This window comes from Gallinula chloropus (assembly GCF_964237585.1).
Source record: "Gallinula chloropus genome assembly, chromosome: 15".
NCBI lineage: Eukaryota > Metazoa > Chordata > Aves > Gruiformes > Rallidae > Gallinula > Gallinula chloropus.
The window spans coordinates 47,769-62,251 of record NC_140100.1 but is presented as its reverse complement, the minus strand read 5'-3'; the positions used below and the strand labels follow the sequence as shown (position 1 = coordinate 62,251).

At 54.7% G+C, this 14,483-nt stretch overlaps 1 protein-coding gene across 2 annotated transcripts; it reads left to right on the top strand.

Moving 5' to 3' along the window:
- The first annotated feature begins 7,051 nt into the window (after positions 1-7,051).
- On the top strand, positions 7,052-11,503 carry LOC311197185 (uncharacterized protein). Of its 2 annotated transcripts, XM_084270914.1 has the most exons (5): positions 7,052-7,181; positions 9,223-9,460; positions 10,028-10,070; positions 10,232-10,328; positions 11,178-11,503. In XM_084270914.1, exons 1-5 carry the CDS (start codon positions 7,135-7,137, stop codon positions 11,203-11,205), a joined length of 453 nt encoding a protein of 150 aa, XP_084127040.1. In that variant the 5' UTR covers positions 7,052-7,134; the 3' UTR covers positions 11,206-11,503. The 2 variants fall into 2 exon arrangements, 1 of the variants encoding a protein (XP_084127040.1); XR_014617617.1 differs by lacking the exons at positions 7,052-7,181; positions 10,028-10,070 and having other exon boundaries at positions 9,116-9,460.
- Positions 11,504-14,483: the final 2,980 nt, after the last annotated feature.

Here is a 14,483-nt window from a genome sequence, read left to right as displayed (position 1 = left end):
CTGTGTGTTACATACATTAGGAACTAAAACTGCAGCTTGATTTTCCTCCTCTAGGGCTGATTTTTCATAATTGCTTCACACCGGTAACAGAAACGGATAGGCCCTGTTTCGTCAGGGTCAGTCCTGACCTCGTTTAAATGCTGCTGCAAAGCTTCAGTGTTTCAGTTTGCAAGCTGTAAAAATACGTTGTTAAAGATAAGAGTGCTTCTTGGAACTTAAGTGGTAGAACCGCCTTCTCAATGGTAGCTTTTGCTGGCTTGCTTTTGTGCAATGTACATCTTTGCCATTGTGATTTAGCGTGCCTGATTGGTTTAGCATACAGACATTGGCACCCGCTGAGTTGATAAACAGGTCTTTCTCACTGTGCCATTTTTCCACTTCCTTTAATTGTATCTTTTTCAGTCTGTAACCACAGTTAATGTCTTTTTTTTTTAAAAAAAGCACGCTACAGCAGCTTGCTTTGTTCATGTGTTCAAAAGATGTTTGTGGTTGCTTTTCCCCCAGTTGTTGCTTGGTTTTTTTTCCTCTTTAAATGCTTTCTGAAAGGTAGAACTGCATTTCCTTGTAGGGTGCACTTAGACTTTTTCCATGTTATCGGAGTTGTAAGAACATGTCAGTTTCAACACAGAAAAAAGGTCCAGCTTTTGCCACGAGGCTTTTGCCATTAGGGTTTAGCCTAATGTTGCCGAGGAAGCTTTCTTTCTGCTTCCCTCTAAGCCTTACTGTAAAAAAGAAAAAAAGCTGTCATGGGAAAGCCGGTTAAATCGGGCTCGGACCCCAGATTGTCACCGGTTTAATGCAATGAAAGTGTCCTGACTGGACTGAAGCACCCTAAAACACTTTGCGTGCTGCAGCATAAGAATGCAGATGGCTTATCACGCAGTAACTTGGGGATCAGCACCGTTTGCTGCCACTGGCAGAGGCTTTTTTCTTATTCCTTCTGACTGACACGGCCATAGGAGGTGCCTGTTTTGTGGCAGTAGTGCAGCAGCACCATCTCTCGACCCTGCTGCCTCAGACATTGCTTAGCCTCACTGCATTTTGTTTCCTGGTTTTGCTCGGCAGGACAAGTCCTGTTTGGCTGTAATTGCAGGGTTAGAGTGTAATATGAGGAAAGGAGGGTGTTGGCTTAGGAATTTCTGTTCCGCTTGCCACAGTTTTGCCACCAGTATTGCAGTTGGCGAGGTGGCTGTCGGGCGTGGGAATCGCGGGGGTGAGTCTCAGTGTGGGGACAGGTTTGTTGCTGACGCTTCAGCTGTTGGGGTTTTTGAGTTGCTGATGTGTGTTTTCTCATTCTACAGAACCACCTTCATGTTGCGTTCCAGGGAGTGTACTGTGGATGTACAGGAAAGATCTTTCCTGGTGAGACTGTCTATAACCACCGAAGATGTTCGCCAGCTCTGCGCTGAGAAGTTCGAGGTGGACAAGCCGGCAGAGTGCAGCCCGTTTCTTGTTGTCGATGACACCTGGCAGCAGCTGACGGAGCATACCTGCCCTCGGGAAATGAAGGCTGAGTTGCACAGCTGTCCCCAACCCCAGGTCTTCCACTTTGTCTACAAATGTGTTAACAGAGATCTGTGTGGTGCCATTTGTCACAGTGATGACTCCACGTTTTAAAAGCAGCAGCTCGTCGTTGGATTTCTGTTCCTCTTGTTAACGGCTGAAAACATCTTTGTTGGCTGGCATTCCTTAGGAGCCGAGACTGGTCTTAAACCAGGATTGCCCAGTAAAAATCCCTTAGCCACATCAGGCATAGCTTAGAAAACCCCATGTAAATCGTGCCCAGGGCCGGTTATGCAGACTATTCCACCAGCGTGTTTGAGCGAACAGCCACAAGACTCTGCTGCAGCATATCATATCGTGGCCCTCGGCAGGTTGTCTGCTGTGGTGTGCAAATGTCTTATTTTTTTTGCACCTGGCCTCTAGCCACATGTCATTTTGATTTATATATGTGTATGCTAGACAAGCATTGCAGTAAACTGGCTGGTGTTAGCTTGGGTTCGACTTGTCCCATTCAGGGCATCGGTTAACTCAGAATTACCTGGATGATTGATTGCATTCTTTCCTGGTTTTTTTTTGTTTTGTTTTGTTTTTAATTACAGAAAATTGTGGGGGTTTATTATAGACATCTTGCAGCAGTTGCAGGTAGACTGTCAGGGTCGTCTTCTAAAAATATTTTTTCAGCTGTAAAGAATTCAGTAATTATGCATGTGATTTTAACATTCAATATACAAGAATAAGTCTCTTTCGGGTTTTGGCGTATTGCATTTAAGGTCTCTATGGTTTCTCCTCTTTTCCTGTTACAGGTGAGTTCTTGGGAGCTTGTGGTACCTGTAAGAAGGTCGTAGTATTGGCGCTGGTGATTTCATTGCCTTTATCTGAACTGGATGTGCTGTTACCTGGGTTAGTGTTTCTATCCATTGGTTTAGACAGCCTTGTGGGTAGGAAGAGGAAGTTGAAAGAAAAGGATGTAGAGAAGGGGCAGAGAAAGAACGCAGAGAACCGAGTTTAGGATTAAAATGTGTTAGTCTGTCTGCTGGTGCAGGCTCCTCTCAGAAAATGAGCCAAGGAGGTTGGTAAGGTGTTTGTAGTTTTACTGATTTTTTTTTTTTTTTTTTTCCTGGTTTTTGTGGCTATAGGGGTTGGGTGGGTTGGTTTTTTTACAGGGTCTGGGATTTGTGGGGTTAGTGTGGGCTTGTGAGGTTTTTCTGTTGGTTTGTTTTTTTTAACTGGGGTTCTAAGGGGGGGTTTTGGTTCTCTGCCTTTTGAAGGCTTTGGGGTTCTGTGGGTTGCGGGTTTGGGGGAGGGCTAGGGGCTTCTGTGGTGTTTTGAGTTCCCGCAGCTTTTCTTGTGGGGTCTGGGGTTTGTGTGTGTCTTTAATGGGGGTTTGTGGCTTCTTTGGTTTTTGGGCTTTGTGGGGGTTTCTAGTTTGTGGGAATTCTTTGGGTATTTTGGTTTGGTTTTTCTTAGGCTGAGAGGCTTTAGGAGGAAAGCCTGTTCTGAGCGTGGTGTTCTCCTTGTAACAGAAGCAGGGTCTCACTGTGGCATGCCAGCTGTCGTGGCTAACAAGGGAGCTTTTTTGTTTTGTGTTGTTATAAATATTACAAGAGTTCCACTTTGTAAAATGCTTTTGTGATGAGTTCAGGCTACGTCTTGCATCCATTGAAAGCAGTATTTACTGGGGCCGAGTCTTCCTGTTTGGAGCTGAGGAAGGAAGTATGGATTGAATAACAATGTATTGGTTTTTGACCTGCAGATGGTGGAAGAAAGTGAGGAAAGACTAACAGAAGAGCAGATTGAGTCACTTCTCCAGGCAGTCTACCAGTCTTCTTCCAGGGGATCCAGAAGAACAGCCAAGAGACTTGGCAATGTTGGCTGAAGACGAAGGTGACCAAACCTTGGAGGCATCTCAGCCCAAAGCTGGCAACGGTTTCGACAGAGGAGAACCGGCTAACAATTTTCTGGGTTATACTTGGCAGCAGTTTACTGTTGTATTGGACATTGTTGTAAAATGCCTTAGAATTTTTATTATTCAGAGGTGATGAGGGAACCAGTTGTTTCCAAGAAAGCGTGGCCAAGGCCACTGTTGTTGTGGCATCTTTCCATCGATGGGGCTGGCAGCAGCTGAGTCAGGGCGGTTGGCTCTTTTTGGGGGACTATGGGGTCTTTACAGGGTCTCTTTTTGGTGGGGTCTAGGGCTTTTGGGGGGGGTTCTCTAAGGGGGGGTGTGGGGTTCTTTGAGGGGATCTTTATGGGGTCTCATTTTGGGGGGGATGTGAGGGGCTTGGGGGCGTCTTTAAGGAGTCTCAGGTTTTTTGGGGGGTGGTTAGGGTTCTTTATGGGGTCTGTTTGGGGGGTCTGGGTTTTTTGGGGGGTCGCTTTGGGGAGTTGGGGGGCCCTAAGGGCCTTTTTAGGGGATCGTGGGGGGGCTCTTTGAGGGGGGGGGTGTGTCTCTGAGGGGTTCTGGGGGGGTCTCTCTAGGGTCTATTTTTGGGGTGTTGGGGGTTCCTTCGGGGGTCTTCTAGGGGGTCAGGGGCCATGGTGGGGTTCGAGGGCTCTCAGAGGGGTCGCAGTAGGGTTGGGAGGGGGGTTGAATTCGCTGGAGGAGATGGGGGGTTGTTAATGAGCGCAGGTCAGCGGCAGACGGGTAATTAGTGGGGCAGGGGGAGCCGAAAAGGGCCGAGCAGAGGCGGAGAGATACGAGCAGAGGCGGAGAGATACGAGCAGAGGCGGAGAGATACGTGCAGAGGCGGAGAGATACGAGCACTGGCGGAAAGGCCCGAGCGGGGATTCGAACACGGGGGTCCTCGGTGCTGCCGCCTTGCGGACACGCAGCGGTACTGCGCCCGGGTGGCGCAGCGCACGGAAGCCGCCGCGTTCTGCTGCCTCCGTGCACACTCGCCGCGTTCCTGCGCGGGTGCGCGCAGAGCCCGCTGCGTGCGGACTGCGGCCGGGCGGCGCAGCGCGAGCGGCAGGGCGCTTTAACGAGGGACGCCGCCATTGCGGGGCGGCCGCTCCCTCCCGGTGAGGGGGGGGTTCCGCCGCCCGTCGCGGGGTCGGCCGGGGCACTGTGAGGTCACCGGACGCTCCCTCCCGGAGAGGCGCCGGTACCCCCCCCCCCCGCCCTCGCGGGATCGCTCGGTGCTGCCGCCTTGCGGACACGCAGCGGTACTGCGCCCGGGTGGCGCAGCGCACGGAAGCCGCAGCGCTCCGAAAGTTCCCTCCCGGTGAGGCGGGGTTTCCTTCGCCCGTCGCGGGGTCGGCCGGGGCACTGTCAGGTCCGGGGAACCCTCGAAGGTGATGGGACTCCCTCGGGGGGGGTCAGATTTTGGGAGGAGGGGCGCACGTGGCGGGGGCACTGTTAGGTGCGGGGATTCGAAGACGGGGTGAGGTCGCCCATCCGGGCGCTGACCGAACTGGTCCCTGCTTAGCTTCCCGAACGGGGCAGCTGTGCTGTGTAGCCCCCCCCAAGCTCGCGCCCCCCAACGGGGGCCCGGAAGCCCCCCGGCGGCCATTTTTCCGTCGGAGCCGCACGGAGATGGGCGCCGCCATGCTCGGAAACCCCCCGGCCGCCTTTTAACCGCCGGAGCCGCACGGAGATGGGCGCCGCCATGCCCGGAAGCCCCCCGGCGGCCATTTTTCCGCCGGAGCCGCACGGAGATGGGCGCCGCCATGCCCGGAAGCCCCCCGGCCGCCTTTTAACCGCCGAAGCCGCACGGAGATGGGCGCCGCCATGCCCGGAAGCCCCCCGGCGGCCATTTTTCCGCCGGAGCCGCACGGAGATGGGCGCCGCCATGCCCGTAAGCCCCTCGGTCGCCATTTAACCGCCGGAGCCGTACGGAGATGGGCGCCGCCATGCCCGGAAGTCCTCCGGCGGCCATTTTTCCGCCGGAGCCGCACTGTAATGTTTCCCGGCATGCCCCGCTCCCTTGCGGGGGAGTATATCCCGGCATGCCCCGCTCCTTTCCGGGGCAGTATATCCCGGCATGCCCCGCTCCTTTCCGGGCAGTATAACCGCGGAGCTGCCACGAAGAGCCTGCCCGTGCTTTCCGGGGCGATGAGGGGGCCCGTCGGGATGCCGGCGCTCCCTCCCGGTGAGGCTCCGGTTCCGCCGCCCGTCGCGGGGTCGGCCGGGGCCGGGCGGTCGGCGGGTCGCGGCGCGAGTGGTCGCGGCGGGCCGGGGGTCGGTGCGGGGCGCGCGGGCGGCGAGGCGCCGCGCCTTCCACCCCCCCCCAGCCGCGGCCGGCCTTCTGCCGGCGCCGGTCCGTGCCGGGACGTGTCTCCGCGGCGTCCGGCGGGGTGTCTGGGCCGGGAGGGGGGGCTCCGCGCCGCGCGGGCAGAGCGCGGAGGGGGTCGCTGCGGGGGCTTGGGGGTGCGGCCGGGCCAGAGCTCCCGTTCCCCGAGCAGCCGGCACGGGAGACACGGGGCACCGAAGGGGCCGGCGGGGCGGGGCGCGACTGGACTCTTCCGGTCAGTCTGAGCGTGTCCGGGCCGCGGGGCTGGCAGGTTTGGGGGGATTTGGGGGTTTGTGTGGGTCTGTGTCTCTCTCTAGTTGCGGCTTGTGGGTTTTCTGTCTCGCGGGGCTGTTTTGGCAGAGGAGGGCTTAGGGCTTCTCTTGTGGCTGCTGTGGCGTTCAGTGGTTATCGGGGGTTCTTGTGGTGTCTGGGGTTTCCGGGTTTGCTGGTTTCTTCGGCTCGGTGGTTATTTTGCTCTGGTCTTTTGTTGGTTTTCTGGTTTGGGTTTCTTTTGTGGTTTTAATTGGGTTTTTGGGGGTTCCGTGGCTCGCAGGGTTTCTATAATTTTTTTATGGTAAATGAAAATGGAGCACAGGTTCTGCTCTGCCTTTTGTTTCCTTGTCAGCCTTTGTTGCCCTTGTGAAATGTCCAAGCCCATTGGAGACATTACTGTTTGGCTTGCTATTTGAGCTTTCTTCTTGGATACCTTGTACCCATTAAGTCCCCAAAAGTTTAAGAGTTGGGTGGTTACCCATCCAGAACCTGTTGTCCTTCTTGTGAGTCTTGGTCCTTCCCAGCCCTCCACTGACCCCTGCCCTTTCTTACTACTCCTCTGATTTTTTTTTTTTTTTCCCCTTGCCTGTACTTCTCTATTCTACTGTCCTGCTCCCTTTTCTTCTCTCCCTTTCCCTTTCTTCATCTCCCTCTCCCTTTTCTTTTTCTCTCTGTGCTTTTTTCCTGCTTTCTCTTCCTCCTTTTTTCGTCTTCCGTCTCTGTCCTGCAGGCCACTGCAGTTACTTTCCTTTTCCATCTCTTTGTCGTGATCTGCACCTGTCTTGTTTTCTCCAACAATTTCTCTAGCCTGTTGTCTGGTGTTCTTTTTTTTTTTTTTTCATTCTATATCTCACTGTCCCAGGCAGCAAGCTGACCCTTGAATATGCTTTATTCTCCATAAATGCAGGTGCTGTTGGCAGCAGTTCATGAAACGAGGGGCATCTCCAGCAGATCCTGCAGAAGACAGAGTTGCTGCCTGAGGAGAGCACGCCTCAAAGTGTGCATCGTCAGATTTGCGCTCGCTAGAGAGTATGGGACGAAGCTGGCATTGGCGTCCTGTCCAGCCAGTGTCAGGTGACACCCACTTTGCTGCGCACTGGTTACAGGAGGATCTAGAGTAATACAGATGTACTTCTCAGCGAAGGCAGCGAAGCAACACTTTCCTTTCAAACGGTGAGGCTGGTAAGGAAAGCGCAGTTTGTCTCTGACTGTCTCTATTCCCTTTGTCTCAGGGAGGCTGAATGAAAATGATGACTTCTTGACTGTGTTATCACACTGGGTGAGTAGGTGTGACATGCTGGAGCTGGATACTGAAGTTGAGTACGTGGTGGAATCGATGGATCTGTGTTTTCTGCATGGAGAAGGTAACCTGTCATTCGTTTATTTTTCTTAAAATGAAGCAAAGGACTAGGGAAGGTGGGCTCTTCTTCACAGCGCAGATTTTGATGACATTGTTGGAGTAGAAATCCATCCAAGGGTGGTCCTAAAGTTGGCAACATCAGTAGCATAACAAGAGAGTCTCATGGTTCCACTGTAAAGTGGAAGTACAGAAAGCTGTTCAGCTCGCAGAGTGCAGGCCTGTGTGACCTGGGAATCTACTGATGGACTCTGCCTTATGAGGTGAGATATTTTCGATCGAGCAGGGGGAGTCATCGTGACTTAACAATGTGGTAGCTACACTTGTGATGGGCTCCTGCAGTTTTATCAGCTATCGGACCCCGGAAGGCCTTCATCCTCCCTCCGTCTCTAGGATGAAAAGGCAAAAAATGCCATATTGTGAGGATGATTGAGTACAATTTTCTGCCGCTCCATAAATAACTTTGATACTTAGTATATGTTAGGAGTGCTTGTGGGAGCTTCAGCCTCTTCTCGAAGCAGTCCCGTCTGTCTAAAGCGCGTGCTTTTAAAAACATCTGTGTGTTACATACATTAGGAACTAAAACTGCAGCTTGATTTTCCTCCTCTAGGGCTGATTTTTCATAATTGCTTCACACCGGTAACAGAAACGGATAGGCCCTGTTTCGTCAGGGTCAGTCCTGACCTCGTTTAAATGCTGCTGCAAAGCTTCAGTGTTTCAGTTTGCAAGCTGTAAAAATACGTTGTTAAAGATAAGAGTGCTTCTTGGAACTTAAGTGGTAGAACCGCCTTCTCAATGGTAGCTTTTGCTGGCTTGCTTTTGTGCAATGTACATCTTTGCCATTGTGATTTAGCGTGCCTGATTGGTTTAGCATACAGACATTGGCACCCGCTGAGTTGATAAACAGGTCTTTCTCACTGTGCCATTTTTCCACTTCCTTTAATTGTATCTTTTTCAGTCTGTAACCACAGTTAATGTCTTTTTTTTTTAAAAAAAGCACGCTACAGCAGCTTGCTTTGTTCATGTGTTCAAAAGATGTTTGTGGTTGCTTTTCCCCCAGTTGTTGCTTGGTTTTTTTTCCTCTTTAAATGCTTTCTGAAAGGTAGAACTGCATTTCCTTGTAGGGTGCACTTAGACTTTTTCCATGTTATCGGAGTTGTAAGAACATGTCAGTTTCAACACAGAAAAAAGGTCCAGCTTTTGCCACGAGGCTTTTGCCATTAGGGTTTAGCCTAATGTTGCCGAGGAAGCTTTCTTTCTGCTTCCCTCTAAGCCTTACTGTAAAAAAGAAAAAAAGCTGTCATGGGAAAGCCGGTTAAATCGGGCTCGGACCCCAGATTGTCACCGGTTTAATGCAATGAAAGTGTCCTGACTGGACTGAAGCACCCTAAAACACTTTGCGTGCTGCAGCATAAGAATGCAGATGGCTTATCACGCAGTAACTTGGGGATCAGCACCGTTTGCTGCCACTGGCAGAGGCTTTTTTCTTATTCCTTCTGACTGACACGGCGATAGGAGGTGCCTGTTTTGTGGCAGTAGTGCAGCAGCACCATCTCTCGACCCTGCTGCCTCAGACATTGCTTAGCCTCACTGCATTTTGTTTCCTGGTTTTGCTCGGCAGGACAAGTCCTGTTTGGCTGTAATTGCAGGGTTAGAGTGTAATATGAGGAAAGGAGGGTGTTGGCTTAGGAATTTCTGTTCCGCTTGCCACAGTTTTGCCACCAGTATTGCAGTTGGCGAGGTGGCTGTCGGGCGTGGGAATCGCGGGGGTGAGTCTCAGTGTGGGGACAGGTTTGTTGCTGACGCTTCAGCTGTTGGGGTTTTTGAGTTGCTGATGTGTGTTTTCTCATTCTACAGAACCACCTTCATGTTGCGTTCCAGGGAGTGTACTGTGGATGTACAGGAAAGATCTTTCCTGGTGAGACTGTCTATAACCACCGAAGATGTTCGCCAGCTCTGCGCTGAGAAGTTCGAGGTGGACAAGCCGGCAGAGTGCAGCCCGTTTCTTGTTGTCGACGACACCTGGCAGCAGCTGACGGAGCATACCTGCCCTCGGGAAATGAAGGCTGAGTTGCACAGCTGTCCCCAACCCCAGGTCTTCCACTTTGTCTACAAATGTGTTAACAGAGATCTGTGTGGTGCCATTTGTCACAATGATGACTCCACGTTTTAAAAGCAGCAGCTCGTCGTTGGATTTCTGTTCCTCTTGTTAACGGCTGAAAACATCTTTGTTGGCTGGCATTCCTTAGGAGCCGAGACTGGTCTTAAACCAGGATTGCCCAGTAAAAATCCCTTAGCCACATCAGGCATAGCTTAGAAAACCCCATGTAAATCGTGCACAGGGCCGGTTATGCAGACTATTCCACCAGCGTGTTTGAGCGAACAGCCACAAGACTCTGCTGCAGCATATCATATCGTGGCCCTCGGCAGGTTGTCTGCTGTGGTGTGCAAATGTCTTATTTTTTTTTGCACCTGGCCTCTAGCCACATGTCATTTTGATTTATATATGTGTATGCTAGACAAGCATTGCAGTAAACTGGCTGGTGTTAGCTTGGGTTCGACTTGTCCCATTCAGGGCATCGGTTAACTCAGAATTACCTGGATGATTGATTGCATTCTTCCCTGTTTTTTTTTTTTTTGTTTTTGTTTTTTTTAATTACAGAAAATTGTGGGGGTTTATTATAGACATCTTGCAGCAGTTGCAGGTAGACTGTCAGGGTCGTCTTCTAAAAATATTTTTTCAGCTGTAAAGAATTCTGTAATTATGCATGTGATTTTAACATTCAATATACAAGAATAAGTCTCTTTCGGGTTTTGGCGTATTGCATTTAAGGTCTCTATGGTTTCTCCTCTTTTCCTGTTACAGGTGAGTTCTTGGGAGCTTGTGGTACCTGTAAGAAGGTCGTAGTATTGGCGCTGGTGATTTCATTGCCTTTATCTGAACTGGATGTACTGTTACCTGGGTTAGTGTTTCTATCCATTGGTTTAGACAGCCTTGTGGGTAGGAAGAGGAAGTTGAAAGAAAAGGATGTAGAGAAGGGGCAGAGAAAGAACGCAGAGAACCGAGTTTAGGATTAAAATGTGTTAGTCTGTCTGCTGGTGCAGGCTCCTCTCAGAAAATGAGCCAAGGAGGTTGGTAAGGTGTTTGTAGTTTTACTGATTTTTTTTTTTTTTCCTGGTTTTTGTGGCTATAGGGGTTGGGTGGGTTGGTTTTTTTACAGGCTCTGGGATTTGTGGGGTTAGTGTGGGCTTGTGAGGTTTTTCTGTTGGTTTGTTTTTTTTAACTGGGGTTCTAAGGGGGGGTTTTGGTTCTCTGCCTTTTGAAGGCTTTGGGGTTCTGTGGGTTGCGGGTTTGGGGGAGGGCTAGGGGCTTCTGTGGTGTTTTGAGTTCCCGCAGCTTTTTCTTGTGGGGTCTGGGGTTTGTGTGTGTCTTTAATGGGGGTTTGTGGCTTCTTTGGTTTTTGGGCTTTGTGGGGGTTTCTAGTTTGTGGGAATTCTTTGGGTATTTTGGTTTGGTTTTTCTTAGGCTGAGAGGCTTTAGGAGGAAAGCCTGTTCTGAGCGTGGTGTTCTCCTTGTAACAGAAGCAGGGTCTCACTGTGGCATGCCAGCTGTCGTGGCTAACAAGGGAGCTTTTTTGTTTTGTGTTGTTATAAATATTACAAGAGTTCCACTTTGTAAAATGCTTTTGTGATGAGTTCAGGCTACGTCTTGCATCCATTGAAAGCAGTATTTACTGGGGCTGAGTCTTCCTGTTTGGAGCTGAGGAAGGAAGTATGGATTGAATAACAATGTATTGGTTTTTGACCTGCAGATGGGGGAAGAAAGTGAGGAAAGACTAACAGAAGAGCAGATTGAGTCACTTCTCCAGGCAGTCACCAGTCTTCTTCCAGGGGATCCAGAAGAACAGCCAAGAGACTTGGCAATGTTGGCTGAAGACGAAGGTGACCAAACCTTGGAGGCATCTCAGCCCAAAGCTGGCAACGGTTTCGACAGAGGAGAATCGGCTAACAATTTTCTGGGTTATACTTGGCAGCAGTTTACTGTTGTATTGGACATTGTTGTAAAATGCCTTAGAATTTTTATTATTCAGAGGTGATGAGGGAACCAGTTGTTTCCAAGAAAGCGTGGCCAAGGCCACTGTTGTTGTGGCATCTTTCCATCGATGGGGCTGGCAGCAGCTGAGTCAGGGCGGTTGGCTCTTTTTGGGGGACTATGGGGTCTTTACAGGGTCTCTTTTTGGTGGGGTCTAGGGCTTTTGGGGGGGGTTCTCTAAGGGGGGGGGTGTGGGGTTCTTTGAGGGGATCTTTATGGGGTCTCATTTTGGGGGGGATGTGAGGGGCTTGGGGGCGTCTTTAAGGAGTCTCAGGTTTTTTGGGGGGTGGTTAGGGTTCTTTATGGGGTCTGTTTGGGGGGTCTGGGTTTTTTGGGGGGGGCTCTTTGGGGAGTTGGGGGGCCCTAAGGGCCTTTTTAGGGGATCGTGGGGGGGCTCTTTGGGGGGGGGGGTGTCTCTGAGGGGTTCTGGGGGGGTCTCTCTAGGGTCTATTTTTGGGGTGTTGGGGGTTCCTTCGGGGGTCTTCTAGGGGGTCAGGGGCCAGGGTGGGGTTCGAGGGCTCTCAGAGGGGTCGCAGTAGGGTTGGGAGGGGGGTTGAATTCGCTGGAGGAGATGGGGGGTTGTTAATGAGCGCAGGTCAGCGGCAGACGGGTAATTAGTGGGGCAGGGGGAGCCGAAAAGGGCCGAGCAGAGGCGGAGAGATACGAGCAGAGGCGGAGAGATACGAGCACTGGCGGAAAGGCCCGAGCACTGGCGGAAAGGCCCGAGCGGGGATTCGAACCAGGGGGTCCTCGGTGCTGCCGCCTTGCGGACACGCAGCGGTACTGCGCCCGGGTGGCGCAGCGCACGGAAGCCGCCGCGTTCTGCTGCCTCCGTGCACACTCGCCGCGTTCCTGCGCGGGTGCGCGCAGAGCCCGCTGCGTGCGGACTGCGGCCGGGCGGCGCAGCGCGAGCGGCAGGGCGCTTTAACGAGGGACGCCGCCATTGCGGGGCGGCCGCTCCCTCCCGGTGAGGGGGGGGTTCCGCCGCCCGTCGCGGGGTCGGCCGGGGCACTGTCAGGTCCGGGGAACCCTCGAAGGTGATGGGACTCCCTCGGGGGGGGTCAGATTTTGGGAGGAGGGGCGCACGTGGCGGGGGCACTGTTAGGTGCGGGGATTCGAAGACGGGGTGAGGTCGCCCATCCGGGCGCTGACCGAACTGGTCCCTGCTTAGCTTCCCGAACGGGGCAGCTGTGCTATGTAGCCCCCCCCAAGCTCGCGCCCCCAAACGGGGGCCCGGATGCCCCCCGGCGGCCATTTTTCCGCCGGAGCCGCACGGAGATGGGCGCCGCCATGCCCGGAAGCCCCCCGGCGGCCATTTAACCGCCGGAGCCGTACGGAGATGGGCGCCGCCATGCACTAAATCCCCCGGCGGCCATATTTCCGCCGCAGCCGCACGGAGATGGGCGCCGCCATGCCCGGAAGCCCCCCCGGCGGCCATTTAACCGCCGGAGCCGCACGAAGATGGGCGCCGCCATGCCCGGAAGCCCCCCGGCGGCCATTTTTCCGCCGCAGCCGCACGGAGATGGGCGCCGCCATGCCCGGAAGCCTCCCAGCGGCCATTTTTCCGCCGGAGCCGCACGGAGATGGGCGCCGCCATGCCCGGAAGTCCCCCAGCGGCCATTTTCCCGCCGGAGCCGCACGGAGATGGGCGCCGCCATGCCCGGAAGCTCCCCGGCGGCCATTTTTGCGCCGCAGCCGCACGGAGATGGGCGCCGCCATGCCCGGAAGCCCCCCGGCGGCCATTTTTCCGCCGGAGCCGCACGGAGATGGGCGCCGCCATTCCCGGAAGTCCCCCGGCGGCAATTTAACCGCCGGAGCCGCACGGAGATGGGCGCCGCCATGCCCGAAAGCTCCCCGGCGACCATTTTTGCGCCGGAGCCGCACGGAGATGGGCGCCGCTATGCCCGGAAGCCCGCCGCCGGACATTTAACCGCCGGAGCCGCACGGAGATGGGCGCCGCCATGCCCGGAAGCCCCCCGGCGGCCATTTTTCCGCCGGAGCCGCACGGAGATGGGCGCCGCCATTCCCGGAAGTCCCCCGGCGGCCATTTAACTGCCGGAGCTGCACGGAGATGGGCGCCGCCATGCACTAAATCCCCCGGCGGCCATTTAACCGCAGGAGCCGCACGGAGATGGGCGCCGCCATGCCCGGAATTCCCCCGGCGGCCATTTAACTGCCGGAGCTGCACGGAGATGGGCGCCGCCATGCACTAAATCCCCCGGCGGCCATTTAACCGCCGCAGCCGCACGGAGATGGGCGCCGCCATGCCCGGAATTCCCCCCGGCGGCCATTTTTCCGCCGGAGCAGCACAGAGATGGGCGGCGCCATGCCCGAAAGACCGCGGCGGTAATTTTTGCCCCGGAGCCGCACGGAGATGGGCGCCGCCATGCTCGGAAGCCCCCCGGCGGCCATTTAACCGCCGGAGCTGCACGGAGATGGGCGCCGCCATTCCCCGAAGTCCCCCGGCGGCCATTTAACCGCCGCAGCCGCACGGAGATGGGCGCCGCCATGCCCGGAAGCCCCCCGGCGGCCATTTTTCCGCCGGAGCCGCACGGAGATGGGCGCCGCCATGCCCGGAAGCCCCCCGGCGGCCATTTTTCCGCCGGAGCCGCACGGAGATGGGCGCCGCCATGCCCGGAAGCCCCCCGGCGGCCATTTAACCGCCGGAGCCGCACGGAGATGGGCGCCGCCATGCCCGGAAGCCCCCCGGCGGCCATTTTTGCGCCGGAGCCGCACGGAGATGGGCGCCGCTATGCCCGGAAGCCCGCCGCCGGACATTTAACCGCCGGAGCCGCACGGAGATGGGCGCCGCCATGCTGGAAGCCATTTTTCCGCCGTAGCCGCACGGAGATGGGCGCCGCCACGCCCGGAAGCCTCCCGGCGGCCATTTTTCCGCCGCAGCCGCACGGAGATGGGCGCCGCCATGCCCGGAAGCCCCCCGGCGGCCATTTTTCCGCCGGAGCCGCACGGAGATGGGCGCCGCCATTCCCGTAAGTCCCCCGGCGGCCATTTAACCGCCGGAGCC